Genomic DNA, 26,400 nt, shown 5'->3' on the forward strand with positions numbered 1-26,400 from the left:
CCTGTCCCCTGCCCCATCGCGCTGCCACGTCACCAGTCGCCCCGCTGCCTTCGTCTGTGCTGCTGTTTGCAGCTCAGCCTGCCTGTGCGTGTCGTCTTCTGCTGAGGCGTCCAGCTTCTGTGAAGCCCCACGCCCGTTGGCTGTCAGAGAGACAGCGTCTCGGCCAGAGTGCCCACTGATCTGTTCAAAAAAAAAAAAGAGAGAGAGAGAGAGAGAAAAACAGGGTCAGTCCTCCTTCAAGATCAAATTGTCATACGATGGCTGGTTTGGATCTGGATTTCATAGACCAAACAGTGGCAGCACTTGGCCCGGATTCTGATGCCGAGGAACCTGAGGACATGGTTCCGTGCAACGAAGAGATGCCCCTTGGTCCCGACATTCAGCCTGCGGGTAAACGTACCAAGCATACTCCGGAAGAGATAGGTGTTCCTCAGGATCGTTCATATGCTCAGGTTGCTTCGGATCCTTGGACTCCCAGGATGTTGACTGGGAGCATTTGCTGGAATTTGCCAACACGTTGCTTGGCGATTACGTTCAACACAATCAGGAAGCCTTTTCCGACTCAGCGCCTGACGATGTTCTAGACGCCACCGTCGACCCAAAAACTGTCCTACGCTCCTTTTCAGTATTTTATGATCGCGCTGTGATACTCTTCTTCACTGGTCGAACCCCCCTGCTTTCCCGTATTCGCCAGTGGCTGCACAGTCTGCTCCAAGGGGAATGTGTTGAAGAGATTTTTGTTGGCTCCCGGGGGTTTTTTGAGGTTCTGTTGAAATTAGAGACGCACGTGCTGCTCTCCTGTCTAAACTGCCTTTATTTTTTGAACGCCGGTTGGTTCATGTGGTTCTATGGCGTCCAATGGCAGATTTTCAGCGTCTGTTGCAACGGGAATGCCCTGTATGGGTAGAAGTGGAAAATTGCCCGGCGGTTTATTGGCCACTGTTGAAGGATGCTATGGCCGCGGTGGGCACTGTTCTCGTCCCTCCCAGTCTCCGGACAGTGAATCGCAACCGCTTGTGTATGCTATGGGACACTGCAAGAAAAAGGCCTGCTTGGTTGCGCCTTAATTGCTCGGGCATGCATCCGTTACACTTTCGATTGAAATGGGGCAATTTCGCAGGGCATTGCTTTTCCTGTGGACAGTTGGGGCATTTCATGGATGAATGCCTGGAACAGCAACATACCTCCGATGTTGGCCATGCTGCACCGCCCACGGAAGATATGGTGTGTGATGCCCCGTCGCTGGATGCTATCCACCAGCCCCAAGTTCTGGCCAAAGGTAAACAATAGGTTTCGGGTCTGGATTCCCGTGCCACTGATTGGGTGGAAGTACGTGCAAAAAAAGGCAACAGGGTTGTTGCTGGTATGGAAAATACTGTGTCTACTCCCTCACAAGATTCCATGCGTACATATATGCATAGGAAGGAAATGTTGTCTTCTGAGCGTGCTGCCCCTGCTATGGTTTCCTCTGCCCCACGTCATCAGCCCGCCAGAAAAATGTATTCAGATCGTCCAAAGGGTCCCCCTGCCAAGCTGGCATTTGATACCAGAGGTAATGTCATTACCCCATGGGACCGTTGTCACCCCCGCTTCAACCCCAAGCCAGCAGATATGCCGTCTACTTCCAAATCTGGTCCTCAGAACTCTTTTGCTGTGTTGGCGGATTTCTTGGACGAGGGAGTCCTGGACATTCTTGCTGACAAGGTCAAATCAAGGCAAGCTGTGCCTCGTACCTGATTTGGTTTTAACTACACATGAAAATAGCCACGTGGAATGTGCGAGGAATTTGTTCTCGCCACAAGCAACATGCCATGTGGACGGTATCGCATGAAAATCAGTGGGATGTCCTGTGCGCTGTTGAGCACAAGAGTCACGGTAAAGCCGGAAAAGTAGTGGATTGCAATGGCTTTCGACTGTTCTATGCAGGGACAAAGGCCATGCATTATTCGGGAGTGCTCATGATTGTACATGACAAATATCAGCCTATGCTTATTAAAAATGATGTTCATGGCCGCTTTTTGGTGATTGAAATTTTATTCAAAGGGGAAATCTTATGGTTAGTTGGCCTCTATGCTCCGAATGATTCGTTATCTCGTCGGGAGCTTTGGCAGACTTTGCAGACCTCCTTGTCACTTGGCAGACGAGGCTTCTTCATGGGGGATTTTAATATGTGTGTGGATTCTTCCCAGTCCACATCGGAGCATTCGGTGATGGACGCACCTGAAAGTCGTATGTGGCATGAGTTGGCTCTTTCTGTTCTTAAGCAAGATCTCTAGTCCTGGCTACACCCGTCTTCTACAGGGTTTACTTTCCATTCGGCTCAGTATGCAACAACATGGTCGCGACTGGATCGTATGTATATCATGCAGAATGATGACTTTCTTCCCGAGATGCTCGACATCAAAGTGTTGCAGCAATATGCTTTGTCAGACCATTTCCCTCTGCAGCTTGAGCTACTTGCACAACCCATTGCACCTTTCAAGCGATTTCTGGACCGACTCCCTTTGCGCTTCAACTCATCTTACCTGAAGCATGCACTCTTTCAGGGCTATATGCAGCAATTGATTGACAGATTTGTCTTGGACTTCTCTTCTCAGGGCACTGCGTCTTTTGAAAGATTGCTCTCTAATGTACAACGGGTTGCTCGACAGTATGGGATTTATCATGCCTCTCTTTGTCGGCAGCGTCGCAAGGCAGCAGAGGATCTGCTGGCTTTGGTTCGTTCTCTGCTGATCGACACTCCGGATGATGCATTTCTGCTTGCACTAGACATGTGGGTGGCTGATCTTATTAAAGTATTCCAGTTAAAATCATATCAGCAGGCCAAACTGCAACATCTGACGGAAACTTTGCAAGATAGTGCATGTCAGACCCATAAGTTCTTTCGAGCGCTCCATGCCTCTTCTGCTCGAGAAAATATGACCAGACTCGAGGATGCAGAAGGCCACCTTATCCTGGATCCGCAGACTATTGTGCATATGTGCAGGAATTATTTCCATGACCTTCTCGGTTTCACCTCTCCCCCTTCGGCCCAAATTACTCAGGCCCATTCGGCTTTTTATGACCTGGTCCGCAATCAGCTTCCGCAGGACATGCAAACTACTATGGAGTCTGATATTTGTGAGGCAGAGGTTATGGACGTCTTGTTACACTTACCTAAGGATAAAAGCCCGGGTTGGGATGGTCTCACTAATGAGTTCTTTGAAGCTTTTGCTACCCAACTGGTGAAACCTTTGTAGACTTTGTTCCAGCAGGTGTGGGAAACGGGGATCATGCCTTCCTCATGGAAAGAAGGCCTCATTAAACTGCTTCCAAAAGCTCCTTCGCCATCTAAGTTGACACAGTGGCGCCCAATTTCTTTGATGGGTTCAATGTACAAAATCTTTTCCAAAGTAATGGCGAATCGGCTCCATAAGCATCTCCCGGCCATTGTGCACCCTCTACAGTATGGTTTTATTAAGGGCCGAAATATCCTACACAATGTATTGAATGCTCAACTGGCAATTGATTATGCCAGACATTCCAATCAGGAGGTCGTACTGATTCAACTGGACTTGGAAAAGGCTTTTGACTATCTAGACTGGTCTTTCGTTGCTGAACTTATGTCTGCTATGGGCTTTGGTCCGCGGATGTCTAGTCTCATATTCACTATTAGCGCTGCAGCGTCTTCGCGGGTCATGCTGAACGGAGGTGTTACTGAGCCATTTGTCCTCGCCCGCTCTGTCAGGCAAGGATGCCCTTTGAGCCCTCTATTTTTTGCCCTTGCCACACATCCAGTTCTTTCGATGTTATCTCATATGGCAGCCTCTTCTCAGTTGGTAGGACTGTCACTTCCTACAGGACAGCACTTCATTGGTCAATCCCTGGCGGATGATACTTTTATGATTTTGCGTGCGGACAAGGATAACCTTCGAAGAGCATTGGGTGTTTGGGGCCTCTTTGGTCAGGCGTCCGGCCTTCGCATCAACGCCCTCAAATCAGCCATTCTCAGCTGCACGGAGTCGGATTTGCAGTCCTTGGACTGGCAGGGTCTGGTTGTTCCTCGTGGCTCCATTGTCAGGCACCTTGGGTACCCTTTGGGTGTTGATGTTCCCCCAAAGCAACTGCTGCAGTGGATTTCTCAGAAAATGGTGGCTAAGTGTATGTATTGGAAATCTCAAGCCTGGCCTTTCCATGTTCGTCTCAAAGTGGCCCAGACTATTATGTTGCCAATGCTCACATATTTCTTACCATTGTTGCCCTCGACTACTACGACTCTCAATGCTCTTACTCAGTCCATTCGTTTCATGCTATGGAAGAAAGACTCATTGCATGCAGGTATTTCCTGGATCTCTTGGTCGCATGCGTGCACTCCTAAACGCATGGGTGGCGGAGCTATTTTAGATGCCCAAACTCACATGCAGGCACTCCGTTGGTCGCTTTTCCATGCCATGTGCTCGGATCATCATCCATGGGTCGATATAGCCCGTTATTTCCTTGAGGGCCAGGGGCTTCAACATGGCAATACCTAGATCCGGAGTTCTTGGTGGCATGTTCTTAATGCTGATTCGCGGTTCTCCAGCCCTTCTTCGCTGCTGCTCACTCATTTGGTGTGTTCCTGGAAACACGTCCTCCAGAAGGACCAGTGGCATCCAGCGGAGGATCGCTTAGCTGCTAACTCTTTTCAATTGGAGTTGCTGGCAGTTTCCCATTTACTTGCATGGGAAGGTAAACAGGACCTCAGACCACAATTCAACCGGATGGCCCGTTTGGGTTTGTCTTCCGTTGCGGATGCCACCCTTGCCAGTCATAATGTGCTTATATCTTTTCGTACAGCCAGGCGGCTTTTCAGGATCCCTCGTGGTTACAGGCCTTTATGGGAACAGCTTTTGAGGGTGCTCCAGAGCAGACAACCCTTTCCTGCCCTTGCTTCGGATCATCCCTGGCAGGATTGGGACCTACAAGGCCGGCTGACCTTAAGCAAAGCCTCTGCTAACCAAGTGTATCATATTCTGATTAAAGATCATCAATGGCTCGTCACCAAAGTGAATGCTTTATGGGGATTACGTAAATCCCGGTCATGGTGGAGGGAAACTGTGATGGCGGGCTGGTTGAACAAGACACCCTTCAAATGTAAAGTTTTTCTTTGGAGAATGATGGTTGGTGGTCTTCCGCTTGCTTCGGCTCTCTCCAAGCGACGAATCTCCAATGGCCACTGTTTCTTTTGCACCACTGCTGTGGAATCCGCCCGCCACCGATTTATTTCTTGCCCCATCGCAAAGAAAGTCTGGTTATTTATGTCGGCTGTCTGGCAAGGAGTGGTTGGTTCCACCCTGCGCCCCTTTGATTGGGTTTTCGGGCAGCCCAAATACCCCGCTCCTGCACAGCCACATATGAAGCTCGTGTATCATTTTCTTCGATATTGGGGCTGCTGGCATAACTGGACCGTCCGGAATGCTTTTCTTTTTGACTCCGCCTATAATATTCAGCGGCATATTGCCAGGCTTAAGGGCCTCTTGTATTGGCAGTTGGATCTTCTCCGGCATTCTGATTTGCTCTCTAGGGAGGACTTATGTCCCTGGCATAGGGCAATTTCCTCTGCATCTTTGCCATGACGTTGTAACTTGTAGCACTTAGAATCTCTTCACATGATGACTTAGATTGTCGTCATGTATCTTGTAATCAAGTAATCTTGTATTTTTTTCGTAATTAATACAATTACCTTTTACGAAAAAAAAAAAGAGAGAGGACAGATAGATTGAAGGGCAGACCTGTGCAGCCCTAAACAGTACTGCTGTTCTCAGTTCTGGTCAGATCTGCGTGCATTACAGACTTGATCTTCAGTCCTCGGTCTGTTCTGGCTTTCAAATCCCCTGCAGTAAGATCGAAAGGCACACAGATGTGCAGGTTTCTGACACAACAGACAGAGATCTATGGTTCAGCTGATATGCAACCTCAGCAGTGAGAGAGACAGGCACACAGATTGAGTTCAGCAAGAGAGAGAGAGAGAGAGAGAGAGAGAGAGAGAGAGAGAGAGAGAGAGAGAGAGAGAGAGAGAGATTTCTACGCAGCACTCAAAGGTTGAGTTTTGATATGGCGAATATGCAGGCGTCAAATGGTATTAATGTGGCTTTTCTCAACCAGCAGATAGGGCATGGGGATGATAAAGATTCCACAGAGTGAGATTGTGACTCTTTGATTGAGGATTCTGGGCAGTTGATGGAAGGGGATGAGATGGGAAAACACCGTAGGATGTCGGTTGATGAACCAGTTTTATGTGCTCTGAATTCGCCTCAGCAAGATGTTCATGTTTCTTGCTCGCAGACTGATGGGTCTCTTCAGTTTATGCTTGCCATTGCCAACAATCTTATGTCGGATTATGTTCATGCCGATGAGGGTAAAGCGAGCTCTTTACCGGAAGGGGATCAAGTGGTTGCTATCATGGGAACTAACCTGGTTTTACAACAGATTGCTGCTTTCCATGAGAGGGCAGCCATCTTTTATTTTACGGGAAGGACTCCTTTGATTACTAGGATTCGTGCTTGGCTGCAGTCCATGCTTATCAGTGGTGATGCATGTCAAGTTGATGTTTCAGGGCAAGTGTAGGCCCCTCTTGTTGAGGAGATTTATAATGGGCCAAGAGGGTTTCTTGAAGTCCTTTTTTGTACCCCTAGTGTGCGTGCTTGCATTATGCAACGTATTCCTTTGTTCAAGATGGTTAGCTGGTACATATGGTTCCATGGAGGCCTATGGCTGAGTTTCAGGAGGTGCTTAGGCAAGCATGCCCAATCTAGGTGGAGGTGGTTGATTTTCCTGCACATCTTTGGTGACTTCTTCCTTTGGTTTTGAGAATGCTTGGTGAGGTGTTGGTGGAGCCCAAGTGGGCCTCCAACAATAGGAACAGGGTTTGTATGCTTTGGGACGACCAGAGGCAAAGCTCGGCCAACCAAAATTTGTTTTGAGGTCCTTGGGTTGTAAACATTGGTTTTTAAGCTTAAACGGGGCACATTTGCTGGACACTGTTTTAGATGTGGCCAATTGGGCCATTTTATTTCCGAATGTGATAGAAACCCTGAGGTATTGCTGTGTTCTTTGGATCCTGACATGGATATGCAAGAGCATAATGCCCAGCAGATGGCTCAGTAGCAAGATGTTGCTCCTGTGCCTCTTGCCCTGCATGGACATGATGATGGAAATAAGGATGCCTCCCAAGTTAGTATTGAGCGTGCATCGCATTCGGTTGGTTGGATTTTACCTCCTTAGGATGATTCTTGGGTCACTATGGTTAGACATAATGCTAGATAGGAATCTGTTCGACTCCTGCTCACCCATGTCCTCACCCTATTACTCAAACTTTTCAACGTAGAGGTAAGGGGTTTTATATGAAACCTCAATCTTCGCGTATACTTGCAATTGGTGTGGATGATAAAAGGGCTTTTGATTCTACTTTGCGCTTTGACATGTGTGGGGGACTTGTGCCTCCTTAGGATGTTTTCTGTTCTCAGCAACAACAGTTCCCTTCTTGTGCTTTGATTGCTAGTTTGTAGAGGGCGGATCTTGTAGACGTGATCCATAGTGAGATGGAGAGATTTCAGGTTGCTAAAGCTACAAATGTTAAAGGGAAAGCGAAAGTAGTGATTCAGTAGTTTTCTCTCTTGTGGTTTATCATGAGACTTGCTTTATGGAATGTTAAAGGCATTTCTTTAGGCAATAAATAGTATCGATTGTGGAAAATTGTGTTAGCTGGTAATTGGGATGTTTTTTGTGCTGTGAAGCACAAACAACATGCTTTGGCAGGATCTTCTTGTGTATACAAAGATTATACAATGTTTTTTAGTGGTCGGGTTCCACATAAATCTGGAGTTATGTTGGCCAACCATCCTTGGTTTCTCAGGACCCTCTGGGCAGATTTCTTATGTTGGAAATCATATATGAGGGGGAAGTTTTGTGGCTGGTGGGCGTATATTCTCCTTCTATTACTAACGCTGTCAGCTTTGGGATGACTTGCACTGCCTTTCCATGGCTTGTCAAGGTTTTGTTATGGGTGATTTTAATGCATGTGTATTTGCGGATCAGGTGATTTCACTGTACTCAGTCATGGATGGTTTTGAGCAGTAGGCTTGGGATGCACTGGCAGCTGTGTCTTTGAAATAGGACATGTGGTCATGGATGCATCCTTCATAGTCTGGATATACTTATCGTTCTCTTCAGGATCCAAACACCTGGGCCAAACTTGATATGATCTACATTTTTCAGAGCGATTCTTTTCTTCATGTAGTCATTGATATGTGGATGGAGTGACAGCATGTCTTGTTAGATCACTATTCTTTGGTTTTGGATTTGACCCATAGGCCTGTTCATGCCTTTACGGCTCTGCTTGCTTGTTTGCCTCTACATTTCAACCAATCTTTTCTACTGCAAAATCAGTTTTTGGAATGTATCTAGCAATTGATTGCTTCTTTTAGCTTGACGGTCCTATCCCGAGGGATGGAAGCATGGGCTGTTTTTAAGATGGTGCAACCAGGGCGATTAAGGCTGTGGTAAGTGAGCGCAAATTATTTGATGGACGCAATGTCTCAGCCTATTTTAAAGCTTTTGAAAGCTAGATGCGCTTCTTTGGAGTTGCTCAAGAAGGTGCTCAAAGATGAATATTTTCTAGAGGATTATGGAATTGCTACATGGAAGACATTCAGAGAATGGGTCTATCAGCCCAACAAAAGTCTTGTTGCTTTCAAGTTATTGCACGAGTTTGAAGAACGTTACAACCAATTGGATGCACTTGAGCAAAGAGCCCTAAACTCGGAGAAAGTGGAGTTATTCTTGTAGGCAAGTGATCTTGCACTTCAGGACGAGTTGGGAGAGCTTCTTGAAGACTGTACACAGCCTATGGGATTGAAGACGGATTGGCAAGATACTGTTGATGCAGTTTTCACATTGACAAAGAGGCAGAGATGGAAGGCTCGCTTGCAAAACGGAATGCCAACACCTCTAACGATGTCTTTTTCTTCCTCAACTTCACCTACTACTCTTGTTGCTCCTTTCACTTCTTCTCCTCTTCACATCCTGTGTCTATGCCTACTTCTATGCCTATGCCTATGCCTATTCTTGCTGCAGTTGTCAGATCATCTACCAAACTGACTGTTGAAGACATGGTAGAAGAAATTTCAAAGAAATTGAAAGATATTCAAATTTAGATGACTAGAAGAGAACAACAACCACTAACCTAGCTCCAATTTCTACCCCATCATCTTCTGCTCCTATGAATTCTTCCAGAAATGATCATGTTTGCCGTTGCATATGGTGCGATAGTTCAGAACATGAGCTCAAGGACTGTCAAGACTTTGAGGAGGCAAAAAGACTGAAGCTGGTGGTCTGGAAGGACAGGATGATATGTTTTGGAGATATAGAGAAATTGCTTAAAACGAATTTCGACAAAGGAGGTATGAAGAAATTATTGGAGAAATCTCTTTTATGTTCTTCTTATGTGAAGTAAGAGGCCGCAAGAGAAGCTGCTGCCTTATTTAGTACGCTTTTGATTGGATTTCCCTGCTGCAAGTTTGACAAGCCTTTTTTATCCATGAATCTAGTATTATCTATGTTTCCAAGGCAAACTTTGTTACCCACAAGATTGCATCTTCTAGATCATCCTAAAATATTCATGAGAACATGCTACCATCAAAACATCATATCCATGGGGCTTCCACTTCCCCATATGTACATCTTTCAATGTGGCCAAAGGGAAAGATGATTCAAATTCATGGCCTCAGCAATTAATGCAATGAAATGTGCTAAACTAGATAAAAACTGCTTGAAATGTACATCCGGACTAGCAAACATTCGTTCAAATGTGTCTCATTCATGTTGAATCTGCAATATGTGTCTTCATGGTTTGAATAGTCTGCTGCATATGATTTTTTGGATGCAAAATGGTTTGTGCCACTGGACCCAAGGTTTGAACTCATGCACCAACATTAATCAACCCACACTCAAACCACTAGGCTACATCCCATTGCCATTTTCTCAAGAAATTTTTGAAGCAAATGTTGGGGAGCATAACGTAGCTTCTGATGGTTTATTCTAGCTCTTGCCATTTTGCACATTTCTTAGCACATTCTTGTTATGACAATGATCTCTGCTGGCTGATTGATTACAGATTCTACAATTGATTCTAGGATCTTTCAACTATGAGCCTTATTTTCCCATGAACCATTTGCTTAAAAAAACTGATGCGATGCAGAAGGGTTCACAGGAATTTCCCATGAACAAACTAATGGAATGATGCATGGTATTCAAGAGGACATATAGCATTTTTACACTGTTCAAATATGCATTGCGTTAGATATAGCTACTATATCTTATAATAAAGAATGTTAGCTTAGCTGTAGCAAAAGAGCCACTGGGGTTCTGAAGATGTTCACTAAAAGACAACATATACAGGTCTGCCCAAAAGTACAGGTCGTTTGGAGGATAGCTCTCTTTTGAAGTATCATTCTCCAGGATATATGGAGTACAAGATGCAATGTAGACTGAAGTACAGAGCTGTAACATTCTTCAGCTCCCAAGTCACTCATATTTTGATAGAGATTATCTTAGTCTGAGAGAAAGAAAGTTCTCTCACATCAAGAAGAACTGAAAAATAAAATGAGGTAGAAAAGTAGGTATAGATGATGGAAACTAAAGGCAAAAGGATAGAGCTAGAACTAGGTTAAAGGCTCAGTAAATGATAAAATACAGAGAGATTGAAAGCAATATGAGGTGGAGATGAGAGTTTCTTTCCTTTACAGTTCGGACACTTTATACCTAGAGATCCCTTGCAGTCTTTGGGTCCAGAGATGTCTATTCCCTATGCTATATTGGAGATTTTTGGGATTCTGAAAGAGGATTTAATGCTGAGGAAGCTTTAAGAGAATTGTCTTCTCTATGAAAACTACTGCAAAGCATAGACCTCTACATCAAAAAAGCATCCACCAATCAATGCCTTGATCAACTGAGCTAAATCACTATTTGACAGAGGAATGCCCTTCACAAAATTCTCTCTTACTATAGGTTTTGGGTGATAAATGAGACTCCATGCTTTCATGAGAGGAGAGAGAAAGAACTGCTCCTTCACTTCTCTCCCATATGTAATCTTCCACATTCTAGGCGCAGCAAATTGTTGCAGACATTTAATATGAACAAGTCGACCAATTTGACAGTAAGAACAGCTCCAAAGACTTCAAAGGCCTAAAATGATACTTCAAATGCTTAATTTCGAGGTTGGAAAATGGAAATATGAGCATTTATCGCTCTTGCATGTGAAAAAAGACATCAGGCACACACCCACACAGAGATACCATCCATCTATCCACTTATGACTAAACAATATGTGATAGCCTTGAAAATGTAATTGTTGATTTACTTGTGGAGAAGACGATAGCCAGACATATGATATGCTTGAGTGTCTATCTATTGATTTGCAATTGGTTGCTCAATTAGTTTTCTGAGGGATGGCTAGAGCTGTGAAGAGCAAAAAGGGCATTGTCCATGATTAGTGTTATTGATTCTATCTTTCCACTGGTTTCTTCTTTACCATAGGCAAGGGGCTTACCGATTTCTTCAAATCACTTATCCAATTTATAGTGTTACGGATATAGTTAGAGAGTTCAAGAATGCTCATTGTAACTCATTTGTTAATAACCAATTTTTTGACTTTCAGCTTGATGCATTGAGCATGTTGCATATGAGGCAACTTGAAGATAGGGATAAACAAATAATTGCTGAGGTAAGGACTTAACAATGTTTTTTTTCAACAGAGAAATTACGATTGACGAACAGTACATATGCATCATATCTAAATGAAAAGTTTAGGAATAAATAAAAAATTGAGAAGATATTAATTGGAAATGTCAGGGAAACATAAAATCTGACAGCAAAGCTTCTAAACAGTCTCTAAATTAACCTAGGTTTGATTTGATCCATTTCTTTTATATATTCTATAGAGATCGTTTTTGGTGGAGACTAAAAATGCAGTGGAGGTCTTTTCTGAGCTCCTAAGAAAAGCAGACGACTGGTCAATAAAACTTGAGGAGCTTCACAAAAGCATGGTTTCTGAAAGTTTCCAAGATAAACCAAAATGGCTCCTTGATGTAGAAAGCTTGGTTGTTGACCATGAGAAGATTTTCATTGAATTGAAGAAAAGAACAATGGAGATTTGCAATCAGGTCTGGCTCAATCTGTAACACATGATTTCACAGCATGGCAAGGATCTCATTTGTTGGTGATGATAATATTAGGACGGTGTGTGTTTATTACTTTCATCATCTCAAAATGTACAATGATCCTTTCTCGTCACACTTAAGAGGTTTTTTATTTCCCAAGAAGAGAAAATCTTCTAGAAACACATCAATAATATTCATCATTAAGGTAAAGGTGCAAAAGATAGTACTAGCTCCCTGCCATTGCATCGCGCTGCTGCTCCACCCCGCCATCGTACCAGCTCCCCCCCGCCTACTGCCCTGTGGCTCGATGTTCTTCCACCTAGTGCCCCGCCTACTCTCCCCCTCATCCACCCCTGCCTATTGTTCCCCCCCGCTAGCTCTCCCCCACCTGATCCCCCCTGCCCTGATCTCGCTGTCCTGCGCCCGCGCTCCCCCCGCCCTAATCCCCTGACTCCTTTGCCCTGACCTCCTGCCTCCTCTGCCCTGATCCCCTTGTGGCCCCAGCTCCGTCTTTGGCAGACCCACCACCCGCATTGTGCCCATTGTGAGCTGGCCTTCAGTGGTGTCTAGCACCTCTCCCACCATCAGAAAACAACATTTCCCCCCTCGCCATCGCTCCCCCCCTCCCCCTCCCTCCAGTTGCTCTCTCCCTCTGCAGCAACCCCCCCAGTAGCACAACAACGTGATTGGTAGGTTCTCAGCAGGGACGCGCAATGGAAACCTCTGGTCAGACATCGGTGCATTCTGCGAGTTACCCCCAGTCAAACACCTTGCGCATCGTCCTCTCTGAGGAACAACTCTTAGCCGTTCATGCCACAAAGATGGAGCTAAAAGAATGATCTAGGTTGTAGGACACTCCCATCTAGGGCCTAGCTTCGGCATTGGCTTCACTCCACGCTGCGCAATGGCACAACATAGATCGTAGAGGTAGTTCTCATGGGTCAAGGGATCTTCATGGTTCGACTCATGTCTACAGACGCAGCCCGTGAGCTAGTGGATAGCTCACCCTATGGTTCCACGAATGGGGTCATTTACATGGTTCCTTGGTACAATGGCTTCACAATGGAGGCATTCGCGCTCCATAATAGGTTTCTTAGACATCCGGTCACTTTACTCTTCCCCAGAGTGGCGGTAGAGTATCACCAGTTAGTGGAGGACTTTGGACGGCTCTTCGGCATAGTTCTTCCCGCCTCCTTCGCAGATGCAGTGACAGTTGCATGAGTCCCAAAGGTATGGGTGGCAGTGAACGATACAAGGAATATAGCAAAGCTTCCGGAGATTGAGGTAGGCAGACACTCTTTCAGGCAATAGGTTATTGTGATTGGGCAGCGAGGGTAGTGCCTATGTTGTCATGACTTTGAGCATTAGACAACAGATTGCACGTGCTTCAGAGCCACGGACGCTGACGATTCTACACGGGTTCAGAGAAGACGATAGAGAGGGAGAGGGCAGGAGGGGCCTCAATTAGCCCCTCAGACACAGCCACGGCAGCAGGGAGAAGGAGGGTGAGCGTCAACCCCCCGGTAGAGCACTCCGCAGCCCCCCCTGCTCATCCCACCCAATAGGACCACAAGCCTCTACATCCACCACCCATTGAGGCATCACAGGCTACCTCACTTGAGATTCCACAACCCCAACACCCACCCACCCACCTCCCCATGGTTCCCTCTCGACCGTAGCCCACAGCCCCCCCTCTCCAGATCCACCAGCCCCCACCCATACCCGCCTCGTATCTATGACCACCCCACCATCCCTCGATCTTCCTCCTCCCCACTATCTCCCTTGCCGATCACTCCCCCTGATCCCCACTTAGTATAGGTGAACCCCCCTCCCCCCCGCCCATGCCCCCCTTCCCACAGGAGGTGAGGAGCATATGCCGACATTCTCCACTCACCAGTAGCCTAGCTCCCCCACCAATACAACCACCAGCTCATATGTCCTTGTTGCCCGTCACACTTTCCAGAGACAAGCGCAACTGCTACCACAAGAGCCCTTTCCCAGTGGTCCATTGTCCTACCTGAGAGTTGCAGAGTGCGGAGAGTACCCACTACCTGTGGAGGTGGGAATCTTCGTGGTATGCAAGTCAAGGAGTGCAGAGAGTACCCACTACCTGTGGAGTTGCGGAGTGCGGAGAGTACCCACTACCTGTGGAGTTGCGGAGTGCGGAGAGTACCCACTACCTGTGGAGGTGGGAATCTTCGTGGTATGCAAGTCAAGGAGCAGCAAGGTCCATTTACTAGCACCCTTGGATAGACCAAACTATTCTTTCTTCCTTTAGACCTCTCACACCGGAGACTAGACGATGACACAGATAGAGGAGGAGGTGAAGAGTCAGGTGGCAAACCACATCTCCCAATGGATGGGAGAAGGAGGACTAGCACTCTTTTCCCAGCAGTGGCTAGGTTGCATGATGGACATTAATTGGTGGGATGGTGCCGAGGTCCCACATTTGAGCATCATCTTTCGAGCCCCTCCACAGTGGGGAGCACTGATGGATATGATCCAGTGGCCCCTGGCATAGGCGGCCCATTTCTACCAGTGTACAGAGTCACACCTCTCAGCCTTGGCTAATAGATGCCCTGGTGGTACCACCTCGAGCATCTATCATCCCCATGGTCCCGCCTGAGGGCCACCATTGGGGGAATGGAGTTTACCATCCATGCCTGGAGCAAAGTATATCTGCATGCCTCATAGCTATTCTTCTTCATCAGCAGCTTCCACACCGAACAGACGCCTGCTCAGTCAGTCTCACAGGTTTCCCTATGAGTCTACATCTTGCATCTTGGAATGTGAATAGCCTCTACTACAATGGGGCATGTGGTTCTAGGAAGTTGATCGTTCGGCAGGAGTTGCAGCCTACCCTCGCCGGATGTGGATCAACATCTTACTTCTGCAGGAGCACAAGCTGACCTCTGCCTAGACCCATCGGGTAGGGAAGGTACTCCTAGGAAGTTCACACACTTACGGGGAGTATGCCATTGGTGCCCATGGCAGGAGTGGAGGCGTATGCACCTCTATTGGCTCGAGCCTCTCACTGCTTGTGTACATGACCACGAGACGATTGTGGGAGGGAGGGTTCTATGGATCAGTTTGGATATTGGGGACTTGTGCCTTGGAGTCCTCAATGTCTATGCCCCTACTGAGGTTAGGGCACGTAGCAGGTTTTGGGTGGAGATCGCAATAGGACTCCCACAGGTGGACTCCTGGATTGTTGGAGGTGACTTCAACAACGTGGAGGCCTTAGAGGACCAGCAGGGCAGAGACAAAAACTACTAGGGTATGGCTGGGGAGGAGCAAGAGGCATGAGAGGTCTTCCTCCTCGCAGTAGGAGCATGTGATGCTTGGAGAGACCCAGCTTTCCATAAGGAGGGAGAGGTTACTAGACTTCTCTTGGGGATACAAGCGGCTGGGTGGAGTTTTGCTGGAGCGATTGGACAGGTTTTATGTGGGAGAGTGGAGATGCTCTCGCAGAGGCCAGGTAGGGCAATTGGCCGGCCCCACTTTGTCTGATTTTTGTCCGGTTCTCCTGACACTTGATGCCCGAGCTTCAGCCCTGGACACACAATTTTGTCGGATCCCTGACTTGGTCTACAGGAGGGAGGAGGTGAAGAGGCAGATTGAGCAGCTCTAGACTAAAGAGTGGGATAGGGGGGACCGGATCGCAGAGGAGGTTGCAGAGGTCCTAGCTCAGTTGAGCAAGATCTGCCACAGGAGGCAGCCCTACATGCTAGGCAGTAGAGCTGGGAGGAGAAGAGAGCACTCCGGCGAGACCTAGCAGCCATGCAGAGACTACTCCAGGAGGCACCAGGGGATCCCACCCTCCATGCAGAGGAGATGCATGCACGGGCACCCCTCACCAGCCTCGAGGACAGGCGCTCGGAGTTTTCCTTCTGCACCTCAGCAGCCTTTTGGGTGGGGAAGGGGGACACGATATACTGGGAGTTTTTCTAGGTGCATCAGCCCCGCACCTTAGGAGAGTAGATATGCAGCCTCTAGGTTCAGTATGGGAGGATTTGTTCTAGCCCAGATGAGGTGATGGAGATTGCCACTGACTACTACATACACCTTTTCCAGTAGGAGATAGTCTCAACGAGACGACAGCACTGTAAACAGTAGGTCTCGGACCACATCCCGTCCCTTGTCATCATAGAGGAGATGGGACGCTCCCTCCTAGATCCCTTCACAGAGAAGGAAATAGAGGAGGATTTCCATGCACAGGATGGGCAAAAATGCCTGGACGGTCTTTCTAAGGCCTTCTTCACTATGTATTGGGAGGTAGTGAAGGACCCCTACTACTGGCCTTTCAAGAGATTTTCAACTCAGGAAGGATGTGAGGGAGTCTATCGGCAGGTCTTGTCAGTCTCCTTCCCAAAGGGGGAGACCGGTTGAAGCTATCCTAGTGGAGACCGATCACCCTGTTGTCAATGGCCTATAAGGCACTGGCCAAGATGATCGGTAGTAGGCGACTCCGCCGCGTGCTTCTAAACATCATTCATGACACAGAGACAGGTTTTGTCCAGGATAGGAGCATCCTAGACAATGTCTTCACCTTCTTTGAGCCGACTGAGTGGGCCCAGCACAGTGGTTGGGGATTTGTTGTACTTCTCCTGGACTTCGAAAAAGCCTATGACAAGGTTGATTGGGACTTCTTGGACGGCACCATGGTGAGGTTGGGCTTCCCCCTGGCATGGATCCACGGGGTCTCTGCACTTTAGATCGGCTACCAGCAGGGTTCTCATAGGTGGCAAGAGGGAAGAAGAGTTTCAGTTGGAGAGATCGGTCTGGTAGGGCTATTCTCTGGCCCCGTATCTGTTCCTACTCCTTGTAGAGGCAATGTCTTACTTCCTCAGGTCACGTGTGAGTGGGCTACCTGGCCTTCAACTTTTGGTGAAGGAGGAGACTGAGCTGTTAAATTCGGAGTATCTAGATGATACCGCACTTTATATAGAGGACGATGAGCTGATGGTGGAGAGAGTGTAACTAGCTCTGGAGGTGTTTTGCACTCCAACGGGAGTGAAAATCAACTGGCGAAAATCGGTTGGTTTCCTTATAGACCTGGACTCTAGTATGGATTGGGGCACCCACTTGGGATTCAGATGGGTGTGCAGAGGGCAGACCGTCGGATACCTAGGGTTCCAGGTGGAACTCGACATCACTCTTGCCTAGTAGTTTCTTTCTGTCCTCGACTCGATCAAGCGGAAGCTAAGCTACTGGAGTACTACCCGCCTTTCCTTAGCGGGCTGAGCCCTGGTGGTCAACCAAGTCCTCCTAGTGATGGCTTGATACATCACCTCATGTTGGTTTTTTTCCTCGTCTTGTGAGTTCAGCTTCGCTGCCTAGTGCGGAATTTTCTTTGGGCCAGGTGAGACGGTTCTAGGGATTCTCGGGCCAAGGTGGCTTGGGTGACCATTATCCCCGGCATCGGTCTGAGGGAGGGCTTGGGATCAGACATAGAGTTCTAGAGCGTGGCCCTTTTGGGCAAGCTAGTAGTCCGTGGGCTCGCACTAGGAGGGCAGACTTGGAAGGTCCTATTGTAGGAGGGTCTTGAGGAGTGCAGACCAAGGCTTGGTGGTAACTGGAGGCCCTCCTTGAGATGGATCTTCACAACGGCCCAGATCATGCCCCCCAGATCTTCCTTCCTCTGCAGCTTACTTCATGTGTGGCAAGGCCTCTGCAAGGCCCTAATTCAAAGCCCCCAATGTTGCCAGGAGGAGATAGACCGCCATCCGGTTATCTAGAACCCCCAAGTCAGAGATTGGGACGGGATACAGATTGTTGAGTGCCCCCACATCTAGTGGGCTGGTTGGGAGGCTGCGTACCATCAGGCAAACATGGCGGGAGGTGTACAGGATGGTATACCAGGAAGTGTTGCAGCATGCATCAGATTGCCAAAAAGGAGTTGAGGTGAGCAGAAGGGAGATTGATGCAGCGATACCTTAGGAGTTGCTTGACCCCCCGATACGAGAGCTAGTAGAGCCTAATGAGGTATGGCCCAGACCATCAAGATCCCCTCTGTGAACGAACAATACCTCATCTAACCAATCTGCTTCAACCCCGTCACGTCGCGCACGCTACCCCCCCACCCCATTTGATCGCCGCGCCCCGCCGGATTCAGCGCCATCGCCAATGCTAGGGCCCCATCGCCATCGCCATCCCCCCTCGCCATCGCCTGCGCCCCATCGCCATCTCCCTGTGCCACTGGTGCCTGCGTTTCTTCTGCGCCGCCTGCGTCCGCCCTGCCTCCTCTTGTGCCCACCCTGTCCCCCCCCCCTTCTCGTCTGCACCCACCTGCCCCCCTACACTTGTCCCGCCCGTCCCAGCCTCGTTTCTTCTCCCCTGGCTGCCGCCCCCGCCTATCTTTTCCTCCCTCCACCCCCCCGCCCCCTGCGTGCTGCCCTGCCTGGAGGCCTGGCCCTTAGTTAGACTGTCACACACCGCCATCGAAAACAGAAATCTCTCCTCTCCCCCCCCTCTTCGCCATCGACACCCCCCTTCCCTCTAGTTGCTCCCTCCCCCTGCGGCAACTCCCTCTCCAGTAGCACAGCAGCATGATAGGTAGGTTCTCCCAGAAGGGACGTGCAATGGAAACCTATGGTCAGACGCGCCGGCGCACTTAGCGAGTACCCCCCCAGTCAAACACCTTGCACGTAGTCCTCTCTGAGGAGCAGCTCTTAGTCGTCCAAGCTAAGGAGCTGGAGCTAATGGAAACAACGATTTATGGTCAGGTAGTAGGGCATTCCCCAGCCAGGGCCCACTTCGGGACTGGCTTCACTCCACGCTGCGCATCGGCACAGCGCAGATCGTGCAGGCGGTCCTATTGGGCCAAGGGATCTGCATGGTCCGTCTCAGCTCGGCAGATGCAGCTCGCGAGTTACTCGCCAATTCACCATATACGTCCACGAAGGGGGTCAAATACATGGTCCCTTGGTACAGTGGCTTTACTGTGGAGGCGTTTGCACTCCACAACAGGTTTCTTCAGTACCTGGTCACCCTTCTTTTCCCCGGCCTGGCGATTGAGTATCGCCAGTTGGTGGAAGACTTTGGACGGCTCTTCGGCACTATCCTTCCCTTGTCTTTCGCGGATGTAGTTACAGCAGCAGGAGTCCCAAAGGTACGGGTGGCAGCGAAAGAGGTCAAGAATATCCCACAGTTTCTAGAGATTGAGGCAAGTGGGCACTCCTTTAGGCAGCAGGTCATTGTGACTAGGCAACCAGAGAAGTGCCTGCGCTGCCGCGACTTTGGGTATTAGGTAGCAGTTTGTACACGTTTCGGAGCCAAGGCGGCTCCGCCCACAGGTGGACACTAACGACTTCACACGGGTCCAGAGGCGACAGAAGGGAGACGGCAAGGGGGGGCGCAACCAGCTCCTTAGACCCAGCCTCGTCAGCAGGGTGCTGGCGGGCGAGCAACCCCCTCTCGGCAAAGCACTCCACAGCCCCTCCCCCCCCCCCCCACCACACACACACACACACACACCCGCCATGCATTTCCATCCATCCCACCATCCCTCGATCTTCTTGCCCCCCATCACCCCCCCTGATCCGCACCAAGGTCAGGTGAGCCCCCCCAGACCCACCCCCCCTCCTCCCACAGGAGGTGATGAGCCACACACTCCTACCTCCTCTACGCACTAGCAGTCTCCACCCTCCCACACAGCCACCAACTCATCCGCCCCTGCCACCCGCTACACCACCTTCCCGAGACATGCACAGCTGCTGCCACAAGAGTTCTTCCGCAGTGGCCCATGGTCCTACCTGTGAGTTGTGGAGCACGAAGAGTTCCCACTACCTCTAGAGGTGGGGATCTTCGTGGTTCATAAGTCAAGGAGGGGCAAGGTCCATTTACTAGCACCACCGGATGGACCAAACTACACCTTTTTTCTTCAATCCTCTTACTGAGGGGAGTGGACGACTACACAAATTGAGGAGGAGGTGAAGAGTCAGATGGCGGATCATATCTCCCAGTGGATGGGAGATAAAGGATTAGCATTGTTTGCACAACAGTAGCCAGGTTGCATGATGGACATTAACTGGTGGGCTGGTGCCGAGGTCCCACACTTGAGCATTATCTTTCGAGCCCCTCCACAATGGAGAGCTCTGAGGGACGTGATCAAGTGGTCCCCCGCATAGGCGGCCTGTTTCTACCAGTGTACAAAGTTGCGATTGTCAGGATGGTTGATACATGCATTGATAGTACCACCTAGAGCATCTATCATCCTTATGGTCCGGCCGAGGGCCACCATGGGGGATTGGAGTTCACCATCCAAACCGGCGGCAAAGGGCACTTGCATGCCTCAGAGTCTATCCTCCTCATCAGCAGCATCCACACCGAACAGATGCCTGTTCGGTCAGCCACCAGAGGTTTCCCCATGAGCTTACATCTTGCATCCTGGAATGTGAATAGTTCCCACTACAGTGGGGCACGTGCTTCCAAGAAGTTGATTGTTCGGCAGGAGTTGTAGCCTGCCCTTGCCGCGGACGGATCGACATCTTGCTTCTGTAGGAGCACAAGCTTACCCTCACCCAGGTTCAGCAGGTTGGGAAGGTACTTCCGGGCAGCTCGTACACTTACTAGGAGCATGCCATAGATGCCCACGGCAGGAGTGGGGGTGTATGCACCTCTATTGGCCCGTGTCTCACCACCTGTGTACGAGATCACGGGACGATAGTGGCAGGAAGGGTTCTATGGATTAGATTGGATATTGGGGACTCGTGTATTGGAGTCCTCAATGTCTATGCCCCTACGGAGGTTAGGGCATGCAGCAGGTTCTGGGTGGAGATCGCAGTTGGACTCCTGGATTGTTGGAGGAGATTTCAACAACCTGGAGGCCTTGGAGGACCACCAGGGCAAAGGCAGAAACTACCAGGGCATGGCTGGGTAGGAGCAGGAGGCATGGGAGGTCTTTCACTTGCAGTCAGAGCACGTGATGCCTGGAAAGACCCTACCTTCCACAGGAGCGAGAGGTCGTTGGACTTCTCATGGGGATATAGGCGGCTAGGTGGAGTCCTGCTAGAGCAATTGGACAGGTTTTATGTGGGAGAGTGGGGAGGCTCTCGTGGAGGCTAGATTGAGCAGTTGGCAGGCACCATGTTATCCGATCATTGGCAGGTTCTCCTAACACTTGACCCCCCAGCAATCGCCCTAGACACACGATCCTGTTGGATCCTTGACTCGATCTATAGGAGGGAGGAGGTGACGAGGCAGATAGAGCAAATTTGGACCAGAGAGTGGGACAAGAGGGACCAGATAGCAGAGGAGGTTGCAGAGGTCCTAGCTGAGTCAATCAGAATCTGTCAAGAGGCAGCCATACAGGCCAGGCAGCAGTGTTGGGAGGAGGAGAGAGCACTCCGGCAGGACCTTGCAGCCATGGAGAGATTATTGGAGGTGGCACCAAGGGATCCCACCCTCCATGCACAGGAGGTGTGCGCGTGCAGCCATTGCTGGCCTAGAGGACAGGCGCTCAGAGTTCTCTTTCCGCACCTGAGCAGCCTTTTGGGCACAGAAGGAGGACACGATATGTAGGAAGTTCTTCCAGGTGCACCAACCCCGCACCACGGGAGAGTAGATACGCAGCCTTCGGGATCAGTATGGGAGGACCCACTCTAGCCCAGATGAGGTGATGGAGATTGCCACCGACTATTACATGCGCCTTTTCCAATAGAAGACAGCTTCAACTAGAGGACAGAGATGTAGACAGCAGGTATGGGATCACATCCCGTCCCTCGTCACAGAGGAGATGGGACACTCTCTCCTAGCCCCCTTCTCAGAGAAGAAACTAGAGGAGGCCTTCCATACACAGGATGGGCAGAAATGTTTGGGGGAGGATGGCCTTTCTAAGGCCTTCTTCACTACCTACTAGGAAGTGGTGAAGAATGCCCTACTGAGGGCTTTCCAGGAGACCTTTACCTCAGGACAGATGCCAGGGAATCTCTCGGCAAGCCTTATTAGTCTTCTCCCCAAAGGGGGAGACTGGTTGGAGCTCTCCCAATGGAGACCAATCACCTTATTGTCAGTGGTCTATAAGGCACGGGCAAAGATGATTGGTAGGCGACTACGCCCCGTGCTTCCAGATATCAATCATGACACACAGAAAGGCTTTGTCCAGGATAGGAGCATCCTAGACAATGTATTTACCTTCCTTGAGGCGACAAAGTGGGCTCAAGACAGTGGGCAGAGATTGGCAGTAGTACTCTTGGATTTTGAGAAAGCTTATGACAGGGTGGACTAGGATTTCCTAGAGGGCACCATGGTGAAGTTGGGATTCCCGCACGCTTGGATTCGTGGGGTCTCCGGCCTGTACAGATCGGCCACCAGCAGGGTTGTCATAGGCGGAAGGTGGGGGGAGGAGTTTCGGATGGAGAGATCGGTTCGATAGGGCTGCCCTCTGGCCCCATGCCTGTTCCTACTCTTCGCAGAGGTGATGTCTCACTTCCTCAGGTCACGTGCGAGTGGATTACGCGGCTTCCGACTTCTAGTGAGAGGGGACACTAAGTTGTTAGTCTCATAGTACGTAGATGATACAGGCCTCTACATAGAGGACGATGAGGTGATGCTGGAGAGAGTGAGGCTGGCTCTTGATGTGTTCTGCTTTGTAGCGGGAGTGAAAATCAACTGGCGAAAGTCGGTTGGTTTCCTCACATAGCCTGGACTCCAGCACGGAGTGGAGCGTCCACCTAGGATTTAGATGGGTGAGCAGAGGGCAGACCGTCCGATACCTAGGGTTCCAGGTGGGACTGGACATCACTCCTACCCAACAGTTTCTTCCTATCCTTGATTCTATTTGGAGGAAACTGACCTACTGGAGCAAGGTTCGCCTCTCACTAGCCAGTCAAGCCCTGGTGGTTAACCAGGTCCTCCTAGTGACAGCCTGGTACATCGCCTCGTGTTGGTACTTCTCCTCATCGTGCATAGTGCAACTTTGCCGCCTAGTGCAGAATTTCCTTTGGTCTGGGTCTGATAGCTCCAGGGATTCTAGGGCCAAGGTGGCGTGGGTGAGCATCATACGACGTAGGTCAGAGGGAGGGCTTGGGATAATAGACCCAGAGTATCAGAGTATGGCCCTCTTGGGCAAGCTAGTTGTTCACGGTCTCACACCAGGCGGGTAGACGTGGAAGGTCTTGCAGGAGGGCCTTAAGGATTGTAAATTGAGGCTTGGCGGTGAGTGGAGGCCGTCCCTGAGATGGATCTTCACGTCAGCCCAGATCACCCCCCCTAGATCACCTTTCCTTTGCAGCCTACTCCGCGTGTGGTAGGGCCTCCATAAGGCCCTAATCCAGAGCCCCCTAGGTTGCGAGGAGGAAATAGACCGTCAGCCAATGATCTAGAACTTCCAGGTCAAAGATCGGGAAGGGGCACAGATAGGTGAGCGCCCCCAGATCCATTGGGCTGGGTGGGAGGCCAGCCCGGCTCGTACCGTCAGGACATGGCGGGAGGTGTACAGGATGGTGGACAAGGAGGTGCGACAACGAGTATCAGGCTGCCAGAGAGGGGTGGAGTTGAGGAGAAGAGAGATAGATGCAGCAATACCTCCGAAGTGGCTTGCTTCCCCCGATACAAGAGCCGATAGAGCTCGGGGAGGCATGGGCAGCTAGGTTTTCACCAACAGGCATCCCCCTTCAGGTGGCACATAGAGTGGGTGGCGCCCCATAGGGGACTTTCTTCGCCGTTCAGGAGGGGGGATGTCTGACCCTTGGCAGAGGGCAGCAGGATGAGGGGATTGCCACCCTTTTGTGGAGGAGGATTCGGGTGGTGGGTCTACAGGGGAAGACATGGCAACTAGACCCCTATGTTTTCTGGAAGGAGCTCAGAGTGGCGCCTTTGGATCTGGGAGGGCAGACCACTTGATGAGCTGGAGTGAGATCTAGGAGAGTGGCTATGGCTCGCCTCTGCAGTCGCCAAAAAGCCACCCAGGTTCCTAGAGTACACTTCCAGGATTGGCAGACATGTTTTGATGCAGGAGGATATGGACTGGGTGCCATCATGCAGTAGGCACTCGGCGGAGCAGAGCATCACCGAGCCCTTCTGATGGACCTTCTGGCGCCGCCTATGGGATAGCTGGAGGCCGAGGAGAATGTCGTACTTTTTATGGCTGGTGGCACATGGAGGCTTGGCGGTGGGAAGTTGACTTGCCCAGATGCAGAAGGAGGGAGGTTGTAAGTGTTGCACACAGCAGCCTTTGGAAACCCCAAAGCACTGCCTTTGGTCATGTGAGGAGGCGTAGCTTGTGTGGATAGGATCATGTCGTATCCTTCCGACATATAGCACCCAGCCTTGGGTGTATGTCATGGGGAGCTTTCTGTTGGCAGGCAATCAGCCAGGGCCGTCACCTTTTGTATGAGGCCGGGATGTAGGACACGACATTCATGATCGAGGCAGGGTCATGCGCAGTGGTCGGTCCGGAGGCTCTACCCATCTGCTAGGTACTAGAGCCTACAAAGACCGCTTGGAGGTATGGGAGATCATAGGGAGTCTTATTGGATGGCATATATGGAAGGCATGGTGCCAGGAGGCTTTTGGCAGAGAGAGACTTTCAGCACATGCGACCTTAGCAGAGCTCTGAACCTCCATCATCCACTCCCTCCGTGGCCGATGGGATCAGGTGCAGGGCGAGTTCAAGGCTCGTCAGGAGCTCCGTGGTCACTTCATGCGTACTTGGGGTGGCCAGGGTTTGTTCTTTGTGATGCAGGCAGACAGCCCCAGTTGGCGATATACATCCCCCCCTCCCCCCCAATGGCTTCTTGCCCCCATCCCCCCTAGACTGCCTTGAGAGGCTTGTATACATGATGTATTGGTGACCTTGCATTAGCTCCAGCTAGTCTGTTGAGCATAAGCACTCTGTTGTAATTAGTTTTTTTGAGTAATATAATCAGCCACATTTTACTTGCAAAAAAAAAAGTGAGGTATGGGCCACTAGATTTTCACTAACAGGTATCCCCCTATAGTTGATAGGTAAAGTGGGCAGCGCCCTCTACGAGACTTTCTTCACCGTGCAAGAGGGGTAGCGTTTGGTCCTTCACAAAGGGCCGCAGGATGAGGAGATCTTTCTACTTGCGTGGAGGAGGATTCATGCGGTTGTTCTTTAGGGGAAGACCTGGCGTTTGGACCCTTATGTGTTCTGGGAGGAGTTTCAGGAGTGGCGCCTCTGGATATGGGAGAGCAGGCCACTTGATGAGCTGGAGTGGAACCTTGGAGAGTGGCTATGTCCGGCCATTGCGGTCGCCAAGAAGCCACCGAGGTTCTTGGAGTACACAGCTAGGATTGGCAGACATGTACTTATGTAGGAGGACATGGATTGGGTGCCTTCACGTAGCAGATACTGGGCTGAGCACAACACCATGGATGCCTTGTGTCGGACATTCTTGTGCCACCTATGGGACAATTGGAGGCCAAGGAGGGTATCGTATTTCTTATGGCTTTTGGCGCATGGAGGTTTGGCAGTGGGGAGTTGGCTAGTCCAGATGCAGCAAGATGGAGGGTGTAAACACTGCAGACTGCATTTTCTGGAAACTCCAAAGCACTGCCTTTGGTCGTGTGAGGCGGCATAGCTCTTGTGGAGAGAAGCATGCCAAAAAAGACAAAATATCTCCATGCATGAATGTGTATGTACGGATGATAGCTTCCTAGGTCTCCATGCACACTGGGGAGAAGTGAAGTACAAGGCTAGTAGAATAACGAAGAAGAAATTTTGACATAACTATTGGCATCAGGGGTTGCTCTTTGCATCTCATTCATTAAGTTGTAGAATTATGTGTTTGCTATCTCCTAAACAACACAACACAATTGCTATATAATCTTAAGCATGATTCAACTTTATACCCATAGTTTTCTTATTTCATCTCTAATAACAAATGTTGTTTTAAATTCAAAGTTAGACTTGGAATCATTGATCGCAATTGCAAGAGTAAAGCCTTTCCCACTAAGCTAATCCTCACATGGTTCTGGAGGAGGAGCCAACTTATCACTTTTGAGATTTGAAGAGATTAGGTGGTCCATGGCAGCTCACTACTGGATGGAGTTTTCATTAAGATCAAAGACAAAGATTTGGGAGGGCAATGAGGTTTTGCTTACGACAGCCATCACCACTGCATGGAGGTCAATTTTTGTATACATACTTTAAGGGGGTTAGGAGGATTGCTGAAGAGAGGATGAGGCAGTCTTGTGAAGATATACTAGAGTTTGCACTGAGGAAACATAACTTGTATGACCAAGACTGAAACACAAAGAC

At 49.6% G+C, this 26,400-nt stretch overlaps 1 protein-coding gene across 1 annotated transcript in view; it reads left to right on the forward strand.

The window, feature by feature from the left end:
• The window catches only part of LOC148019318 (uncharacterized), a 204,429-nt gene that overhangs the window by 84,498 nt on the left and 93,531 nt on the right, over nucleotides 1–26,400 (forward strand). The window contains exons 8-9 of the mRNA XM_087660921.1: nucleotides 11,675–11,740; nucleotides 11,958–12,179. Coding sequence (XP_087517047.1) covers nucleotides 11,675–11,740; nucleotides 11,958–12,179 — 288 coding nt within the window. The remainder of the gene's footprint in view (nucleotides 1–11,674; nucleotides 11,741–11,957; nucleotides 12,180–26,400) is intronic.

The sequence above is a fragment of the Lygodium microphyllum genome, chromosome 20, assembly GCF_053477565.2.
Source record: "Lygodium microphyllum isolate KBCC chromosome 20, Lygodium_microphyllum_v1.1.10, whole genome shotgun sequence".
Lineage (NCBI taxonomy): Eukaryota > Viridiplantae > Streptophyta > Polypodiopsida > Schizaeales > Lygodiaceae > Lygodium > Lygodium microphyllum.